Source organism: Oncorhynchus mykiss, unplaced genomic scaffold (assembly GCF_013265735.2).
Source record: "Oncorhynchus mykiss isolate Arlee unplaced genomic scaffold, USDA_OmykA_1.1 un_scaffold_399, whole genome shotgun sequence".
Taxonomy (NCBI): domain Eukaryota; kingdom Metazoa; phylum Chordata; class Actinopteri; order Salmoniformes; family Salmonidae; genus Oncorhynchus; species Oncorhynchus mykiss.
Window position 1 is genome coordinate 68,437 of NW_023493846.1, and position 22,728 is coordinate 91,164.

The following is a 22,728-nucleotide window of genomic DNA, read 5'->3' on the forward strand; positions in this document are numbered from 1 at the left end:
TCACTGTCTGTTTGTTTGTTATGGTCTTCTCTGTTTGTTTGTTATGGTCTTCACTCTCTGTCTGTTCATTATGGTCTTCACTCACTGTCTGTTTGTTATGGTCTTCACTCACTGTCTGTTTGTTATGGTCTTCACTCACTGTCTGTCTGTTATGGTCTTCACTCACTGTCTGTCTGTTATGGTCTTCACTCTCTGTCTGTTTGTTATGGTCTTCACTCACTGTCTGTTTGTTTGTTATGGTCTTCACTCACTGTCTGTTTGTTTGTTATGGTCTTTACTGTCTGTTCATTATGGTCTTCACTCACTGTCTGTTTGTTATGGTCTTCACTCACTGTCTGTTTGTTAAGGTCTTCACTGTCTGTTTGTTATGGTCTTCACTCTCTGTCTGTTTGTTATGGTCTTCACTCTCTGTCTGTTTGTTATGGTCTTCACTCTCAAAGCTGCCATCAGAATACTCTTGAGTTACGTTCCACCACTACTGAACCAAATTAGAACTTAGATTTTAAATTACAATGTCAAACCTTTTCTGTCATTGTGTTTCCTCTCTCTCTCTGTCTCTCTATCTGTAGTTGCCATCGGAGACAGCGTCGTTAGATACAGAGTTTCCCATGGCGACGGTGGAGCTCCTCCACCGGCTGTGTCACATGGTGAAGGGGGAGCTGGGATACGGGTTCAACCTGCACAGTGACAGAACACGGCGAGGACAGTTCATACGCAGCGTGGATCCCGGGTCCCCCGCCCAACACGCAGACCTCAGATCCCGGGACAGGCTGGTGGAGGTAGGGCCAGATCGAGAGAGAGAGAGAGAGAGACAGTCTGTGTGTGTATGTGTGTGTGTGTTACCTTAGACACACACACACAGAGATGAGATTAGCTTAGATAAGAGCTTATTACATGGACTTTGGCAGGTTAGGTTACCCTGTAGGGTTAGTGTGGGAGGGAGGGAGGGAGGGTGGGGGTGCATTTGTGTGTGTGTGTGATTCAGGACACATTAGGAATGTGTAGGATGAGAGAAAGAGTGAGAGAGAGAGAGAGAGAGAGATATGCAAAATTAAAGTTGCCACGGAGCTTAACGAAATCAGATTACAGATCACTGCCTTCTCTCTCTCGCTTACATCCCAGTCACAAGGGCTGGAGTCATGTGCTAACTACTGGACAGGTTGTGTAACTGCAGCTTTGTGTAACTTGCTAAAAACCAACTTGGTAGTGATCATATACATCCATTTTTTTTTGTCACAATTGACATACACACAACATACACACATACATTTAGCAATAAAGCAAGTATCTTCAAATCTAGTTTAAAATCAGTCCTAGATGCATAAATCAGAGATTCTGGATACCTGACAGAGATTCCTGCAGGTCAGTTAAGAACAAATAGTTATTTCCAATGTCTGCCTGTAAAACTACTCCTCTCCTCCCCCAGGTAAATGGAGGCCAATGGTTCAGGCAGCTCTATAAACATTTTACATGTGGCTAATAACATCCATTCACTCATGAATTCATCCTCCTCTCCTCCCCCAGGTGAATGGAGTGAACATCGAGGCGTTGAGACACTCAGAGGTGGTGGCGTTTATACGTGGCGGGGGGGACGAGACACGCCTCCTGGTGGTCGACGCGGAAACAGACGAGCTGTTCAAGAGGCTCGGGGTCACGCCCACCAGCACACATGTCAGAGGTCAAAGGATGTCTTTCTCCTCTCTCTCTCTCTCCTCTCTCTCGGACAGAAATCCACACACACGACTCATATTTGCATCTAAACCATTAATGACCACAAACATATTTCAGTTTGAAGGATTCATCTGTAAAGATTTTGTCAAGTTGCTCATGTGGTTTGTTCCTGCGTTCCAGAGGTCTATGTGGACGAGCCAATGACAGACAGCGCCCCACCCACCCCCTCTTCAACCACTGACCTCACTCCAATGGATCCACCAATCATCAACGTCACCCTGATGGGCTCACCAATCACCAACGGCTCGCCCAATTCACAGACCAATTCCCAGTACTCACGTGGCTCGACTACCCAATCAGAATTCAGCAGCTCAGATATGAGCATTCAGGTGTGTATGTGTGTGTCTATCCTGTAGCAAGTTTCTGGTTTGTTGTATGTAAATATGTAACATGTATGTAACATGTATGTAACACATGTGTAATATGTAATATGTGCAGAACTGGGTTCAAATACTATTTCAAATATCTCAGTTACTTTCACATACATTCAAAGTAAGTATTCAAATATATTTTATTTGAAAAGACAAGTAGTTTAATATTTTTTGAAAATACTCAAATACACTCCCATACATTTAACGCAGGTATTTGAAAATAGTATTTGAAATAAGTATTTGAAAATACTCTCAAATACAATTTGGTTTTTACAAATGACCATTAAAATACTCAAATGAAATGACTTGTTTTGGGCTGTGTATTTATTTACTAACTAAAAAGTTTAAACATCAAATACTGTGTGTGTGTGTGTGTGTGTGTGTGTGTGTGTGTGTGTGTGTGTCTGCGTACGTGTATCTCTCTAGGTCCCTGAGGATTATGAGCGCCGTGTTTCAGACCCGTTCCTGGACAGCGGACTGCATCTGAGCCCCACGGCAGCCGAGGCCAAAGAGAGGGCCCAACACGGCAAGAAGAGAGCGCCCCCTATGGACTGGAGCAAGAAGCAGGAGATCTTCAGCAACTTCTGAGAACCACACAGAACCACACAGAACCTTCACAACAATGTTCTTAAGTCCCTCAAGGTTGATAAAGGTCTGGCACAGGGACACACCATAACCAATGTTGGCCGTGCGCAGTAGATCATCAGCCCGGAGACAATTTCATCGTGGGAAATTAATAGCAAATGGCAGCCAATGTTTTGTGGTGAGAGGCGATAGGAGGACCTCACGCTGCGCACGGCTGACGTTCGTTATGGTGTGTCATGTGACAGAGCTTCACCAGCCAATGTTCTGAGGTGAGAGGTGATAGGAGGACCTCCCGCTGCTGCTCGGCTGCTCGTTATGGTGCGTCATGTGACAGAGCTTCAACAGCCAATCAAGATAAAAGGCTGCAGTGGCTCCGAAACAACTCTGAGAAAAACACAGAAAGCCTCTGTCCCCGGCAGGATCTGAACCCTGGTCTCCCACGGGACAAACCAACATCTTAACCATTAGACAAAGAGGAAATTCCCTGTGTGTCTGAGGGCCAACACTTATTGTGAAGTCACACGCGGGGCTCCCTCATCACGTGACCATGAGCAGCCATGACCGTCCCATATCTGCTACACCTCCATATACCACTACTATGGATTATTACAGTACCTTAGGATGAGGATAAATCATGTTGAAGTATTTAGCCAGGATAATTGACTCAGTTCCACTTGTTTCCATGGCTCTTGTTTCCATGGCTCTAGTTTCCATGGCTCTTGTTTCCATGGCTCCTAAACGTTTCTCAGAGCTGTGATTTCACTGAAAGTTTTTTTTTCCTTCTACAGCAACTAGTAAGAAACATTCACTGGCCCAACCACCACACACCGAACCCCACCCCACCTCTTCACCCTCCACAGAAAAACAGGGTGGATTGTTTCCCAAAAGACTGAGAGGTGGGCCCGTATCCACAAAGTGTCTCAAAGTAGGAGTACTGATCTAGGATCAGTTTAGAGTTTTTTTTTTATGTCATAATGAATACAATAAATTGTATAGGGAAGGATCTGATCCTAGTTTTATTAGATCTGAGGTAAGAACGTCAGGACACCACAACATCCGGGCCGGCTTACAGATGTGACCCCTGTGGCCGAGTCTTCCTCTCACGGACCGGACTTCACGGTCACAGCAGATGCTGCGCTAAGATCTAACTCCAAGGCACAATAAAGAACCCTTTTTGGTTCCAGATAGAACCTCTTGTTCCAAATAGAACTCTTGAAAGGCTGCTGTTTGGAACCTAAAGGGGTTATCGTCTGACCTGACCTGGTTCTTACCTGGAACCTTTTCCAGAGGGTTCAACAGGGACAAATGGTTCTACATAGCCCTTTTGAGAGTATAGAAGCGAGCTTCTCAGATGTATAAATGAGGTACGTAGGAACCACATCACGTCATAGACACGGACGTCTGAATGATGGACAGACTGAGGGGATGAATCCTCTGACCGTGAGATGAAGAGACGCTGAGAAACAGAGACAAACACTCAAATTAGTGTGATGGGCGTCACAGAGGTAGAGAAGGAAAGTCCAGGATCTCAATGGATTTTCAGATGAAGAGATACGAGTTACTGAAGTCCTTTGTAATGAGGGAAGAGGAGACACATTGGGAATTGGGTGCATTACATTGGGTTGACTGAACTCTACAGCATAAATGTTGCCTAGACTGCAGAGAGAGACTTGTGTCAATGTGTAGGCCAACAAATGCCTGAACGGTTCGCCATTAAGATAAAACCACTATTTATGTGATTATGACTGATTTATATTATTCTGTGATATTATTAGCAATTTGTTTACAAACTGTGTTCTTCTAGTATTTAAATATTTGGTTTTTATTCTGTCACAATTTCCGGTTGGAAAGTAAGACACACCCAGCCAGCTTTGTCTGTCTCTGCTGTCCAGAACAGAACTCTGAGTTGAAGGAAGAAATGGGAGGAGCCGGGTTAAGCTCTAGATTTGTTTATATTTTGTGTAATTATATTATTGTTTGTGGTTGAATCCCACTTTCGTTGTCCTCAAACATTCATCACTTTTTAGAGGAATTCATAAATGGACCCATTTTAGTTCGTTTGACTAGTTTGGTTACGAAGCTAAGCTAGTTTCAGTGCAGACCGATGTCTCAGTGCCGGGATTCAATCAGATCAGCGCTAGATCTGCATTGTAGCACGGATGACATTTAAAGGTAATTGACAATGGAGCCGACATGTGCAGAATTTGCCGTGAATGCGGTCTTCTGCGATCGCGGGAACTTTCCCTTTAAAAGGTGAATAGTGAATCCCGGCCTTACTTTTAATGTGATCATCTCTCCAGTTGTAAATTTGTATCTAATGTAACAAAGTTACATTTAATTTGATCATCTCTCCAGTTGTAGATTTGTATCTATTGTAACTAAGTTACTTTTAATGTGATCATCTCTCCACTTGTAGATTTGTATCTAATGTAACTAAGTTACTTTTAATGTGATCATCTCTCCAGTTGTAGATTTGTATCTAATGTAACTAAGTTACTTTTAATGTGATCATCTCTCCAGTTGTAAATTTGTATCTAATGTAACTAAGTTACTTTTAATGTGATCATCTCTCCAGTTGTAAATTTGTATCTAATGTAACTAAGTTACTTTTAATGTGATCATCTCTCCAGTTGTAAATTTGTATCTAATGTAACTAAGTTACTTTTAATTTGATCATCTCTCCAGTTGTAGATTTGTATCTAATGTAACTAAGTTACTTTTAATTTGATCATCTCTCCAGTTGTAGATTTGTATCTAATGTAACTAAGTTACTTTTAATTTGATCATCTCTCCAGTTGTAGATTTGTATCTAATGTAACTAAGTTACATTTAATTTGATAATCTCTCCAGTTGTAAATATGAATCTACTGTAACCAAGGCTATTATATGAACACAAAGTGGACTGGACATTAATATGAAATAAAATGACAAAATAAATGTTTAACACTGTCGTTCTGTATTGCTGTAGATGAGCAGTGGTATGGTTTCTCTTTTGTTGCACCATCTCTTCACAATCAATATGATCTAGAATAATTCTTAAATGTGTTTTGAGGGGACATTTTCTCACATATTTTAAAGTGATATATGGTAGATAGATCCCACTTGTCAAAGGCAGTGATGCCAAACATGTGGACATGTGAAAAGTGAAAGCAGGAACAAGTGTATGGTCTCACTAGCTCAGAGATATGCAGTTACATGCTGTGGCCACCAGATGGAGACAACTCCCCAGCCAATGAATTACAGGAGCAGCCTTTATTATTATTATGATAAGCACATTGAACCGCATGTGTTGTAGTTTGATTAAACAGAGATATGCTAAACAGTGGTCTTCTCAGGAGGATGTAACCGACAGAACATTCAGATAGAAATGTATCATGTAGAACAGACATGATTGCCTGTCCAATAGAACAGAGAATGGTGTGAACTCTATTCAATATATTTCTATCTGCAACGTTCAAAGTATTTCACGTCCCTGAATACACCCCAGAAGTAGGATGAAGTTGCCCATAGACACTGATGTAAGGCCAGCTGTGTATTAGACTCCCCTAATGATTAATGATTGAGTTGTGAGTGGTGTAACCTGATCTGAGACCTGTGTCTAAGGGGGGCCATGCTGCAGGAAGTGATAGAGGAGCCTTAACAACAGAGTTGTGAGCAATGTTCCCTCTAATATTCTTTCCGGGGCTGAGCAAATTTCAGGTCCAGCACGCATTTACTGTGAACACTGAGGCTGTACCAGCTTTAAGTTACAGTTTTACTGTGAACACTGAGGCTCTACCAGCTTTAAGTTACAGATTTACTGTGAACACTGAGGCTGTACCAGCTTTAAGTTACAGTTTTACTGTGAACACTGAGGCTGTACCAGCTTTAAGTTACAGTTTTACTGTGAACACTGAGGCTGTACCAGCTTTAAGTTACAGTTTTACTGTGAACACTGAGGCTGTACCAGCTTTAAGTTACAGTTTTACTGTGAACACTGAGGCTCTACCAGCTTTAAGTTGCAGTTTTAACAGTGGTCAAGTAGGCTACTGTGGCTATTTGATCATAATGTAGGTCTACCATCAAAAACAATGGAGAAAATGCATCCCATAATATTTTAACATGGAAATATCTGTTCTATCATTCAGCCTACAGTAGCAGCCAATGTGTGGTGTTCAATGTAGGCTACATTCTATGAGACGTTTGAAAAACACATTCAGGGCTTGTTGACATGAACCTGTTAATCCACTTGTCCTTTAGACAAGGTGGCGACTGAAAATGTTGTTCTAGTCGTTTGATGCAAGAAACCACTTTATGAAATAGAATGCATTATTATTCTCATCCCATTATTACAGAGAATCAGACTAATTATGCTTCCCTCTGCCGATTGGCTACTTAGCTTATTCAAGCCTGTCTCAAAATACAACACTGCCCCTTTAAGACAAAAAAGCTCTTTACCGGAGTCACTTTTCAAATGATGTCTAGAAATGCACACGTGTTGTGTCTTGTAGGAAACAAACACTCCCCCATTGCTGACTCAAACGTATCTATAACTGGGCTGATAACTCACAAACTAGCAAAGGATATGAACAAATGTGCACACGTGACTAAATGCAGCTCTCACTTTGATCTCAAAACAGCTCATCTTCTCACGACCGCTGATTCTGTAAAGACAGTCACGTTCAACGTGAATAGCACATATATGGCAGTGGTTTATTTGCATATAGGCCTACTGCAGCTCTGATTGGTTACGGCGCACCGGTCTGTTTAGATTAGAGTATGTGCATGTCAACGCATTAGAATCCTACTCTGATGAGTTCTGTCTACAACAAAGTCTCTTGAATCGTTGGTTTTGTTTCGGTATGTTGCATTGAACGTAGCTAATAATTACGTTGATTCGATCACAATTCCCACAGTAAAGGGTTGATATTGTTAACTAAGGGGGAAACTAGACAGTTGAGGGAGGTTGAATCTCGTGCTTCTCTGCGCAGCTGATTTTTCTTCTGCACAGCAGCAGTCCCTGGGGAGCTGCGCACATTGGTTGTGAGTGGTGGAACCTGATCCCAGACCTCTGTCTCAGGGGGCCGTGTTGCAGGAAGTGATAGAGCAGCCTGAACAACAGCTGCTTAATGACACACAGTATCTGCTAGAAGGGGCAAAAACAGCAGCTTAATGACACACAGTATCTGCTAGAAGGGGAAACAACAGCATTGAACGAGGACAAACACTGTACAGACAAACAGGAAGTCTAACACATTTACACACATGAAAAGGCAAACACATAAAACAAGTTCACTGTAAACACACAGACACTCTTTCTCTCTTCCTGTAGGTGTGTGCGCTGGTGTGTGTTTACGCGGGTGTGTGCGCTGGTGTGTTTACTCGGGTATGTGTGTGTGTGTGTGTGTGCGATGGTGTGTTTACGCGGGTCTGTGTGTGCGCTGGTGTGTGTTTACGTGTGTGTGTGTAGCGTTCAGCCTCATTTCCCCCCATGACTTTCGTGCTGGTTTATTTAGCTTGATTTTACAAAGCAGCTCTTCACACACACACACACACACACACACACACACACACACACACACACACACACACTCCACTCTCAACACCATCACGTATTTACCATATATCTGTAGCCTCTAGACTAGAGGGATCATGTTAACACATGGCAATGTATATAGACTGGCAGACAGTCTTTCAACAGCATAGTGTGTGTTGTCTTTCATCAGTGAGGGATTATGAGCAGTAATATAAACTGTACAAGTCAGACAGGAACACGTGGAGACCACCTGTATGTCTCTCTTTACCTCTCTCCTTCATTGTGTCAGTCTCTCTCTTTACCTCTCTCCTTCATTGTCTCAGTCTGTCTCTCTCTCTTTACCTCTCTCCTTCATTGTCTCAGTCTGTCTCTTTTACCTCTCTCCTTCATTCTCAGTTTGTCTCTCTCTCCTTCATTGTCTGTCTGTCTCTCTCTCTTTACCTCTCTCCTTCATTGTCTCAGTCTGTCTCTCTCTCTTTACCTCTCTCCTTCATTGTCTCAGTCTGTCTCTTTTACCTCTCTCCTTCATTCTCAGTCTGTCTCTCTCTCCTTCATTGTCTCAGTCTCTCTTTCTTTACCTCTCTCCTTCATTGTGTCAGTCTCTCTCTTTCTTTACCTCTCTCCTTCATTTTCTGTCTGTCTCTCTCTCTCTTTACCTCTCTCCTTCATTGTCTCAGTCTCTCTCTTTCTTTACCTCTCTCCTTCATTGTCTCAGTCTGTCTCTCTCTTTACCTCTCTCCTTCATTGTCTCAGTCTGTCTCTCTCTCTTTACCTCTCTCCTCCATTGTCTCAGTCTGTCTCTCTCTCCTTCATTTTCTCAGTCTGTCTCTCTCTTTACCTCTCTCCATTGTCTCTGTCTCTCTCTCTCTACCTCTCTCCTTCATTGTCTCAGTCTGTCTGTCTCTCTCTCTTTACCTCTCTCCTTCATTGTCTCAGTCTCTCTCTCGCTCTTTTTCCCTTTTGTACTTTAAGTATTTGCACATCGTAACAACACTGTGCATAGACATAATGACATTATCTATCTATTATTTTGGAACTTTTGTGAGTGTAATGTTTACTGTTCATTTTTATTGTTTATTTCTCTTCTGTTTATTATCTATTTCACTTGCTTTGGCAATGTTAACATATGTTTCCCATGCCAATAAAGACCCTCGAAGTGTAAAGTTGTACAGTGACTTTAGCCTCATTATGGTGTGGCCTTGACTTGTCTCTTATAGTGTATGGCTGTGCAAACACACACACACACACACACACACACTTACTCTTTCTCTCTCGCTCTCTCTCTCCGGAGAAAGGAGGACCTATGCCTCTGACGTCAATCAAAATGAATTCCCTTTCCTGTCAGAGCGCGCTGATCGTTGCCTTTGTTCGCACACACATTAGCAGCTCCAGTCCCGTAGTAATAGACGGGTTAACCGAAAACCTTTCTCAGAGACACCGAAGGGTGCGAGAAGAACGGAGTAAAAACAAGGTCAAAAAATAATAATAATTGTAAATAGTGTTCAGGATTTTTTTCCATTTACAAAACACTGCACCGCGGTAAGTGTCCTATAACCAGAGATGTGGTAGCTTTTTAACACTACTAGGTCTAAATGTCACACGTTGTATAGCACCTTAAATCTAGTTGAATATATTGGGATGTGAAGGATATTGTTCAATGTAGTAGCAATTTACTCCCCAGTTACTTTATTCCCTTCTTCTCAGTGCTGGAATGCCAAGCGGGCCACGTGCCATTACCGGTGAATGGAACATGACGCATAGCGCACAGCGCCCTCAGAATTGCTTCGTATTGTGACGAATAGACCGAAACATTCTTCATCTGCAGGAGTACATTTAGTTGAAGGAGGGAGGGGGAAAGGGCATATTTTGGCACGTCCAGGCTGCGCTTAGACGATAGGGTTACTGCGGGGCGCCTGGTGCTGCGCTGCAGCGATAGTCTGTGGTTAGGCGATTGACACACACACACACACAAGTGGAGGCTGGTGGGAGGAGCTATAGGAACGTAAATGGAACGGAGTCAATCATGTGGTTTGAAGTGTCGTATATCGTTCCATTGACTCCATTCCAGCCATAACAATGAGCCCATCCTCCAATAGCTCCTCCTACCAGCCTCCTCTGACACACACACAGTGAGACTGTTCCCAGTAGCCAGGGGGGTTCCTGGTGAAGTGATTCTGGGACATTTCCAATGGCTGGGGGGGAAACTCTACACAGAACCTGGAAACCTGATACAGTAGGAATATCTGGCAACTCACTCATTCATACCCATTCAGCTTCCCAGACCTGGAAACCTGATATTGTATCACACAGTCTGTCAGGGATTTTCAGTGGCTCGGGGGGGAAGAATACCTGAAAACTGGCAACCCCATATTAGCCTGTAGGCTACCTGAACCTGGCAACACCTGATACAGTAAGCGTAGCATACAATCTGGGGGGGACACTACCTGGACCTGGCAACCTCATATTAGCCTATACCTGGACCTGGCAAACTCATATTAACCTATACATGGACCTGGCAACCTCATATTAACCTATACCTGGACCTGGCAACCTCATATTAACCTGGACCTGGCAACCTCATATTAACCTGGACCTGGCAACCTCATATTAACCTGGACCTGGCAACCTCATATTAGCCTATACCTGGACCTGGCAACCTCATATTAACCTATACCTGGACCTGGCAACCTCATATTAACCTATACCTGGACCTGGCAACCTCATACTAGCCTATACCTGGAAACCTCATATTAGCCTATACCTGGACCTGGCAACCTCATATTAGCCTATACCTGGACCTGGCAACCTCATATTAGCCTATACCTGGACCTGGCAACCTCATATTAACCTACACATGGACACCTCATATTAACCTATACCTGGACACCTCATATTAACCTATACCTGGACCTGGCAACCTCATATTAACCTGGACCTGGCAACCTCATATTAGCCTATACCTGGCAACCTCATATTAACCTGGACCTGGCAACCTCATATTAACCTATATCTGGACTTGGCAACCTCATTTTAACCTGGACCTGGCTACCTCATATTAACCTATACCTGGTAACCTCACATTGACATATACCTGGACCTGGTAACCTCATATTAACCTATACCTGGTAACCTCATATTAACCTATACCTGGACCTGGCAACCTCATATTAACCTATACCTGGACCTGGCAACCTCATATTAACCTATACCTGGACCTGGCAACCTCATACTAGCCTATACCTGGAAACCTCATATTAGCCTATACCTGGACCTGGCAACCTCATATTAGCCTATACCTGGACCTGGCAACCTCATATTAACCTATACCTGGAAACCTCATATTAGCCTATACCTGGACCTGGCAACCTCATATTAGCCTATACCTGGACCTGGCAACCTCGTATTAACCTACACATGGACACCTCATATTAACCTATACCTGGACACCTCATATTAACCTATACCTGGACCTGGCAACCTCATATTAACCTGGACCTGGCAACCTCATATTAGCCTATACCTGGCAACCTCATATTAACCTGGACCTGGCAACCTCATATTAACCTATATCTGGACTTGGCAACCTCATTTTAACCTGGACGTGGCAACCTCATATTAGCCTATACCTGGACCTGGCAACCTCATATTAACCTATACCTGGAAACCTCATATTAGCCTATACCTGGACCTGGCAACCTCATATTAGCCTATACCTGGACCTGGCAACCTCGTATTAACCTACACATGGACACCTCATATTAACCTATACCTGGACACCTCATATTAACCTATACCTGGACCTGGCAACCTCATATTAACCTGGACCTGGCAACCTCATATTAGCCTATACCTGGCAACCTCATATTAACCTGGACCTGGCAACCTCATATTAACCTATATCTGGACTTGGCAACCTCATTTTAACCTGGACGTGGCTACCTCATATTAACCTATACCTGGTAACCTCACATTAACCTATACCTGGACCTGGTAACCTCATATTAACCTATACCTGGACCTGTTAACCTCACATTAACCTATACCTGGACCTGGCAACCTCATATTAACCTATACCTGGACCTGGTAACCTCACATTAACCTATACCTGGACCTGGTTTCTCACATTAACCTATACCTGGACCTGGTAACCTCATATTAACCTATACCTGGACCTGGTAACCTCATATTAACCTATACCTGGACCTGGTAACCTCACATTAACCTATACCTGGACCTGGCAACCTCACATTAACCTATACCTGGACCTGGCAACCTCATATTAACCTATACCTGGACCTGGTAACCTCACATTAACCTATACCTGGACCTGGTAACCTCATATTAACCTATACCTGGACCTGGTAACCTCACATTAACCTATACCTGGACCTGGTAACCTCACATTAACCTATACCTGGACCTGGTTTCTCACATTAACCTATACCTGGACCTGGTAACCTCATATTAACCTATACCTGGACCTGGTAACCTCATATTAACCTATACCTGGACCTGGCAACCTCATACTAGCCTATACCTGGAAACCTCATATTAGCCTATACCTGGACCTGGCAACCTCATATTAGCCTATACCTGGACCTGGCAACCTCATATTAGCCTATACCTGGACCTGGCAACCTCATATTAACCTACACATGGACACCTCATATTAACCTATACCTGGACACCTCATATTAACCTATACCTGGACCTGGCAACCTCATATTAACCTGGACCTGGCAACCTCATATTAGCCTATACCTGGCAACCTCATATTAACCTGGACCTGGCAACCTCATATTAACCTATATCTGGACTTGGCAACCTCATTTTAACCTGGACCTGGCTACCTCATATTAACCTATACCTGGTAACCTCACATTGACATATACCTGGACCTGGTAACCTCATATTAACCTATACCTGGTAACCTCATATTAACCTATACCTGGACCTGGCAACCTCATATTAACCTATACCTGGACCTGGCAACCTCATATTAACCTATACCTGGACCTGGCAACCTCATACTAGCCTATACCTGGAAACCTCATATTAGCCTATACCTGGACCTGGCAACCTCATATTAGCCTATACCTGGACCTGGCAACCTCATATTAACCTATACCTGGAAACCTCATATTAGCCTATACCTGGACCTGGCAACCTCATATTAGCCTATACCTGGACCTGGCAACCTCGTATTAACCTACACATGGACACCTCATATTAACCTATACCTGGACACCTCATATTAACCTATACCTGGACCTGGCAACCTCATATTAACCTGGACCTGGCAACCTCATATTAGCCTATACCTGGCAACCTCATATTAACCTGGACCTGGCAACCTCATATTAACCTATATCTGGACTTGGCAACCTCATTTTAACCTGGACGTGGCAACCTCATATTAGCCTATACCTGGACCTGGCAACCTCATATTAACCTATACCTGGAAACCTCATATTAGCCTATACCTGGACCTGGCAACCTCATATTAGCCTATACCTGGACCTGGCAACCTCGTATTAACCTACACATGGACACCTCATATTAACCTATACCTGGACACCTCATATTAACCTATACCTGGACCTGGCAACCTCATATTAACCTGGACCTGGCAACCTCATATTAGCCTATACCTGGCAACCTCATATTAACCTGGACCTGGCAACCTCATATTAACCTATATCTGGACTTGGCAACCTCATTTTAACCTGGACGTGGCTACCTCATATTAACCTATACCTGGTAACCTCACATTAACCTATACCTGGACCTGGTAACCTCATATTAACCTATACCTGGACCTGTTAACCTCACATTAACCTATACCTGGACCTGGCAACCTCATATTAACCTATACCTGGACCTGGTAACCTCACATTAACCTATACCTGGACCTGGTTTCTCACATTAACCTATACCTGGACCTGGTAACCTCATATTAACCTATACCTGGACCTGGTAACCTCATATTAACCTATACCTGGACCTGGTAACCTCACATTAACCTATACCTGGACCTGGCAACCTCACATTAACCTATACCTGGACCTGGCAACCTCATATTAACCTATACCTGGACCTGGTAACCTCACATTAACCTATACCTGGACCTGGTAACCTCATATTAACCTATACCTGGACCTGGTAACCTCACATTAACCTATACCTGGACCTGGTAACCTCACATTAACCTATACCTGGACCTGGTTTCTCACATTAACCTATACCTGGACCTGGTAACCTCATATTAACCTATACCTGGACCTGGTAACCTCATATTAACCTATACCTGGACCTAGTAACCTCACATTAACCTATACCTGGACCTGGTAACCTCATATTAACCTATACCTGGACCTGGTAACCTCATATTAGCCTATATCTGGACCTGGTAACCTCACATTAACCTACACCTGGACCTGGCAACCTCATATTAACCTATACCTGGACCTGGCAACCTCACATTAATCTATACCTGTTAAGCTCATATTAACCTATACCTGGACCTGGTAACCTCATATTAACCTATACCTGTTAAGCTCATATTAACCTATACCTGGACCTGGTAACCTCACATTAACCTATACCTGGACCTGGTTTCTCATATTAACCTATACCTGGACCTGGTAACCTCACATTAACCTATACCTGGACCTGGTAACCTCACATTAACCTATACCTGGACCTGGTAACCTCACATTAACCTATACCTGGACCTGGTAACCTCACATTAACCTATACCTGGACCTGGTAACCTCACATTAACCTATACCTGGTAACCTCACATTAACTTATACCTGGACCTGGTAACCTCACATTAACCTATACCTGGACCTGGTAACCTCATATTAACCTGTACCTGGTAACCTCACATTAACCTATACCTGGACCTGGTAACCTCACATTAACCTATACCTGGACCTGGTAACCTCACATTAACCTATACCTGGACCTGGTAACCTCATATTAACCTATACCTGGACCTGGTAACCTCACATTAACCTATACCTGGACCTGGCAACCTCATATTAACCTATACCTGGACCTGGTAACCTCACATTAACCTATACCTGGTAACCTCATATTAACCTATACCTGGACCTGGCAACCTCATATTAACCTATATCTGGACCTGGTAACCTCACATTAACCTATACCTGGACCTGGCAACCTCATATTAACCTATACCTGGACCTGGCAACCTCACATTAACCTATACCTGGTAACCTCATATTAACCTATACCTGGACCTGGTAACCTCATATTAACCTATACCTGTTAAGCTCATATTAACCTATACCTGGACCTGGTAACCTCATATTAACCTATACCTGTTAAGCTCATATTAACCTATACCTGGACCTGGTAACCTCACATTAACCTATACCTGGACCTGGTTTCTCATATTAACCTATACCTGGACCTGGTAACCTCACATTAACCTATACCTGGACCTGGTAACCTCACATTAACCTATACCTGTACCTGGTAACCTCACATTAACCTATACCTGGACCTGGTAACCTCACATTAACCTATACCTGGACCTGGTAACCTCACATTAACCTATACCTGGACCTGGTAACCTCACATTAACCTATACCTGGACCTGGTAACCTCATATTAACCTATACCTGGACCTGGTAACCTCACATTAACCTATACCTGGTAACCTCACATTAACCTATACCTGGACCTGGTAACCTCACATTAACCTATACCTGGACCTGGCAACCTCATATTAACCTGTACCTGGACCTGGTAACCTCACATTAATCTATACCTGGACCTGGTAACCTCATATTAACCTATACCTGGACCTGGTAACCTCACATTAACCTATACCTGGTAACCTCACATTAACCTATACCTGGACCTGGTAACCTCACATTAACCTATACCTGGACCTGGCTACCTCATATTAACCTATACCTGGACCTGGTAACCTCACATTAACCTATACCTGGACCTGGTAACCTCACATTAACCTATACCTGTTAAGCTCATATTAACCTATACCTGGACCTGGTAACCTCATATTAACCTATACCTGTTAAACTCATATTAACCTATACCTGGACCTGGTAACCTCATATTAACCTATACCTGTTAAGCTCATATTAACCTATACCTGGACCTGGTAACCTCATATTAACCTATACCTGTTAAGCTCATATTAACCTATACCTGGACCTGGTAACCTCACATTAACCTATACCTGGACCTGGTAACCTCATATTAACCTATACCTGGACCTGGTAACCTCATATTAGCCTATATCTGGACCTGGTAACCTCACATTAACCTATACCTGGACCTGGCAATCTCATATTAACCTATACCTGGACCTGGCAACCTCACATTAACCTATACCTGGTAACCTCATATTAACCTATACCTGGACCTGGTAACCTCATATTAACCTATACCTGTTAAGCTCATATTAACATATACCTGGACCTGGTAACCTCATATTAACCTATACCTGTTAAGCTCATATTAACCTATACCTGGACCTGGTAACCTCACATTAACCTATACCTGGACCTGGTTTCTCATATTAACCTATACCTGGACCTGGTAACCTCACATTAACCTATACCTGGACCTGGTAACCTCACATTAACCTATACCTGGACCTGGTAACCTCACATTAACCTATACCTGGACCTGGTAACCTCACATTAACCTATACCTGGACCTGGTAACCTCACATTAACCTATACCTGGACCTGGTAACCTCACATTAACCTATACCTGGACCTGGTAACCTCATATTAACCTATACCTGGACCTGGTAACCTCACATTAACCTATACCTGGTAACCTCACATTAACCTATACCTGGACCTGGTAACCTCACATTAACCTATACCTGGACCTGGCAACCTCATATTAACCTGTACCTGGACCTGGTAACCTCACATTAACCTATACCTGGACCTGGTAACCTCACATTAACCAATACCTGGACCTGGTAACCTCACATTAACCTATACCTGGACCTGGTAACCTTACATTAACCTATACCTGGACCTGGTAACCTCATATTAACCTATACCTGGTAACCTCACATTAACCTATACCTGGTAACCTCACATTAACCTATACCTGGACCTGGTAACCTCACATTAACCTATACCTGGACCTGGCAACCTCACATTAACCTATACCTGGACCTGGCAACCTCATATTAACCTGTACCTGGACCTGGTAACCTCACATTAACCTATACCTGGACCTGGCAACCTCATATTAACCTATACCTGGACCTGGTAACCTCACATTAACCTATACCTGGACCTGGTAACCTCATATTAACCTATACCTGGACCTGGTAACCTCATATTAACCTATATCTGGACCTGGTAACCTCACATTAACCTATACCTGGACCTGGCAACCTCATATTAACCTATACCTGGACCTGGCAACCTCACATTAACCTATACCTGGTAACCTCATATTAACCTATACCTGGACCTGGTAACCTCATATTAACCTATACCTGTTAAGCTCATATTAACCTATACCTGGACCTGGTAACCTCATATTAACCTATACCTGTTAAGCTCATATTAACCTATACCTGGACCTGGTAACCTCACATTAACCTATACCTGGACCTGGTTTCTCATATTAACCTATACCTGGACACCTCACATTAACCTATACCTGGACCTGGTAACCTCACATTAACCTATACCTGGACCTGGTAACCTCACATTAACCTATACCTGGACCTGGTAACCTCACATTAACCTATACCTGGACCTGGTAACCTCACATTAACCTATACCTGGACCTGGTAACCTCACATTAACCTATACCTGGACCTGGTAACCTCACATTAACCTATACCTGGTAACCTCACATTAACCTATACCTGGACCTGGTAACCTCACATTAACCTATACCTGGACCTGGTAACCTCACATTAACCTATACCTGGACCTGGCAACCTCATATTAACCTGTACCTGGACCTGGTAACCTCACATTAACCTATACCTGGACCTGGTAACCTCACATTAACCTATACCTGGACCTGGTAACCTCATATTAACCTATACCTGGACCTGGTAACCTCACATTAACCTATACCTGGTAACCTCACATTAACCTATACCTGGACCTGGTAACCTCACATTAGCCTATACCTGGACCTGGTAACCTCACATTAACCTATACCTGGACCTGGCTACCTCATATTAACCTATACCTGGACCTGGTAACCTCACATTAACCTATACCTGGACCTGGTAACCTCACATTAACCTATACCTGGACCTGGTAACCTCACATTAACCTATACCTGGACCTGGTAACCTCACATTAACCTATACCTGGACCTGGTAACCTCACATTAACCTATACCTGGACCTGGTAACCTCATATTAACCTATACCTGGTAACCTCATATTAACCTATACCTGGACCTGGTAACCTCATATTAACCTATACCTGGACCTGGTAACCTCATATGAACCTATACCTGGACCTGGTAACCTCATATGAACCTATACCTGGACCTGGTAACCTCACATTAACCTATACCTGGACCTGGTAACCTCATATTAACCTATACCTGGACCTGGTAACCTCATATTAACCTATACCTGGACTTGGTAACCTCATATTAACCTATACCTGGACCTGGTAACCTCATATTAACCTATACCTGGACCTGGTAACCTCATATTAACCTATACCTGGACCTGGTAACCTCATATTAACCTATACCTGGACTTGGTAACCTCATATTAACCTATACCTGGACCTGGTAACCTCATATTAACCTATACCTGGACCTGGTAACCTCATATTAACCTATACCTGGACTTGGTAACCTCACATTAACCTATACCTGGTAACCTCACATTAACCTATACCTGGACCTGGTAACCTCACATTAACCTATACCTGGACCTGGCAACCTCATATTAACCTATACCTGGACCTGGTAACCTCACATTAACCTATACCTGGACCTGGTAACCTCACATTAACCTATACCTGGACCTGGTAACCTCACATTAACCTATACCTGGACCTGGTAACCTCACATTAACCTATACCTGGACCTGGTAACCTCACATTAACCTATACCTGGACCTGGTAACCTCATATTAACCTATACCTGGTAACCTCATATTAACCTATACCTGGACCTGGTAACCTCATATTAACCTATACCTGGACCTGGTAACCTCATATGAACCTATACCTGGACCTGGTAACCTCACATTAACCTATACCTGGACCTGGTAACCTCATATTAACCTATACCTGGACCTGGTAACCTCATATTAACCTATACCTGGACTTGGTAACCTCATATTAACCTATACCTGGACCTGGTAACCTCATATTAACCTATACCTGGACCTGGTAACCTCATATTAACCTATACCTGGACCTGGTAACCTCATATTAACCTATACCTGGACCTGGTAACCTCATATTAACCTATACCTGGACCTGGTAACCTCATATTAACCTATACCTGGTAACCTCATATTAACCTATACCTGGACCTGGTAACCTCATATTAACCTATACCTGGACCTGGTAACCTCATATGAACCTATACCTGGACCTGGTAACCTCATATGAACCTATACCTGGACCTGGTAACCTCACATTAACCTATACCTGGACCTGGTAACCTCATATTAACCTATACCTGGACCTGGTAACCTCATATTAACCTATACCTGGACTTGGTAACCTCATATTAACCTATACCTGGACCTGGTAACCTCATATTAACCTATACCTGGACCTGGTAACCTCATATTAACCTATACCTGGACCTGGTAACCTCATATTAACCTATACCTGGACTTGGTAACCTCATATTAACCTATACCTGGACCTGGTAACCTCATATTAACCTATACCTGGACCTGGTAACCTCATATTAACCTATACCTGGACTTGGTAACCTCATATTAACCTATACCTGGACCTGGTAACCTCATATTAACCTATACCTGGACCTGGTAACCTCATATTAACCTATACCTGGACTTGGTAACCTCATATTAACCTATACCTGGACCTGGTAACCTCATATTAACCTATACCTGGACCTGGTAACCTCATATTAACCTATACCTGGTAACCTCATATTAACCTGGACCTGGTAACCTCACATTAACCTATACCTGGACTTGGTAACCTCATATTAACCTGGACCTGGCAACACCTGATGCTGTATCATATAATTAACCATTAGGTTTCCTCTGCCCTCTCGGTGCTGCTGGTGTAGTGTGAGGTGTAACCCTGTCCTCTGTAGCAATGGGACTTAGCCCACATGTGAAGTGTGGGTGTGTCTCATGTTCACAGTGGCTAAATGACATTGCCCGGGGGGGGTTCTATGTGCTGGAGGTCCATTAGTGTCCCCCTATAATAATAGATGCCATTTAGCAGATTCTTTTATCCAAAGCCACTCACAGTCATGCATACATTGTATGTATCGATCCCACTATCCTTCCCTTGAAAGCGCCATGCTCTAACTGAGCTACAGAGTCTCTCTCTCTCTCTCTGACACACACACGCAGCTCTCTAACTGAGCTACAGAGTATCTCTCACACACACAAACTGAGCTACAGAGTCTCTCTCTCACTCACACACGTGTGTGTCGTAGTTCTCTGTGTACAGGAAACTGCTGTCTGTGTTCCCAGACAGGATGTGACATCATTACCAAATGAATGAGGTGTGGAACATGACAAAAGTGTCTTTCTCAGTCTGACACTCCTTTCCTTCCTCTCTCTCCTTTCCTTCCTCTCTCTCCTTTCCTTCCTCTCTCCCCTTTCCTTCCTCTCTCCCCTTTCCTTCCTCTCTCCCCTTTCCTTCCTCTCTCCCCTTTCCTTCCTCTCTCTCTCTCTCCTTTCCTTCCTCTCTCTCCTTTCCTTCCTTTCTCTCTCCTTTCCTTCCTCTCTCTCCTTTCCTTCCTTTCTCTCCTTTCCTTCCTTTCTCTCCTTTCCTTCCTCCTTTCCTTCCTCTCTCTCCTTTCCTTCCTCTCGCTCTCTCCTTTCCTTCCTCTCTCTCTCTCTCCTTTCCTTCCTCTCTCTCCTTTCCTTCCTTTCTCTCTCCTTTCCTTCCTTTCTCTCCTTTCATTCCTCTCTCTCTCTCCTTTCCTTCCTCTCTCTCTCTCCTTTCCTTCCTCTCTCTCTCTCCTTTCCTTCCTCTCTCTCTCTCTCTCCTTTCCTTCCTCTCTCTCTCTCCTTTCCTTCCTCTCTCTCTCTCCTTTCCTTCCTCTCTCTCTCCTTTCCTTCCTCTCTCTCTCCTTTCCTTCCTCTCTCTCTCCTTTCCTTCCTCTCTCTCTCCTTTCCTTCCTCTCTCTCTCCTTTCCTTCCTCTCTCTCTCTCCTTTCCTTCCTCTCTCTCCTTTCCTGTAAAACAGAGACACACAACAGACAGATCTGTCATGGCTCACATTCACCCGGCGTGGAAACATACACAGGGTGGCGTCCTAAATCACACCCGATTCCCTTTTTACTGCACTACTTTCAGAGCCCTGTGGACCCTGGTCAACAGTAGGGCACTGTATAGGGAATAGGGTGCAGACTGGGACACACTACAGGTTCTACGCAGCCGCAGTTCAAAGGTTATGACATTAACATAACAAGGAGGAAACAGTTGGAAAGATTGGAAGAAGAAACTTTTTGTATTTATTTCCACAAAGAAATGAGTTGAATGTTTGTAGAGATTGACATAGAAACGAGTTGAATGTTTGTAGAGATTGACATAGAAACGAGTTGAATGTTTGTAGAGATTGACATAGAAACGAGTTGAATGTTTGTAGAGATTGACATAGAAATGAGTTGAATGTTTGTGGAGATTGACATAGGCAGCAGTCCATTGAAATACTGGAGCACATTAAAGTCATTCTGCAAAACTTGAACAAGTAAGATCATGCTTGTTTCTACAGCCTTCCCCTCCTCCCCCTCAGTCTTCCCTCCCTCCCCTATGTTCCTCCCCCTCAGTCTTCCCTCCCTTCCCCATGTTCCTCCCCCTCAGTCTTCCCTCCCTCCCCTATGTTCCTCCCCCTCAGTCTTCCCTCAATAAGCCTTAAGTTCTATAAGTTAGTAAATAAGTTAGAGCCCTCATTTACTAAAGACACTTGATTGCGTTTATTAATGAACCAATTAAGTCATCACAATATCATAACGAGTCCAAAACGATCTACTACAGAACATTGAAACCTGACAAAAAAAAAACATCTTTAAATACATTTGAATGAATACAAAAAGCTAAAATCTAAACTGATAAAATGATAGAAATAGAGATAGCAGAATGGGGGAGATGTAGATTGTCTTTGTTGAATGATACATTGATTAGTTTATCGCTTCTATGATCACAGTCCTGGTCAGTCAGTCATCTATACATCTGTGCAAAATGTGTCCAAATTCACTGAAGCTGAGATAATATGGATATTAAAGGGGAAGTTCAGGATTTTACAACTTAATGTTAGATTGTTCCTCACCCTGAAAGTATTCAAT

At 43.3% G+C, this 22,728-nt stretch overlaps 1 protein-coding gene across 1 annotated transcript; it reads left to right on the top strand.

Moving 5' to 3' along the window:
• The first annotated feature begins 423 nt into the window (after positions 1–423).
• LOC110519327 (Na(+)/H(+) exchange regulatory cofactor NHE-RF2-like) lies at positions 424–5,746 on the top strand. Its single transcript, XM_036974078.1, has 4 exons — positions 424–779; positions 1,525–1,678; positions 1,852–2,060; positions 2,529–5,746. Exons 1-4 carry the CDS (start codon positions 609–611, stop codon positions 2,688–2,690), a joined length of 696 nt encoding a protein of 231 aa, XP_036829973.1. The 5' UTR covers positions 424–608; the 3' UTR covers positions 2,691–5,746.
• Positions 5,747–22,728: the final 16,982 nt, after the last annotated feature.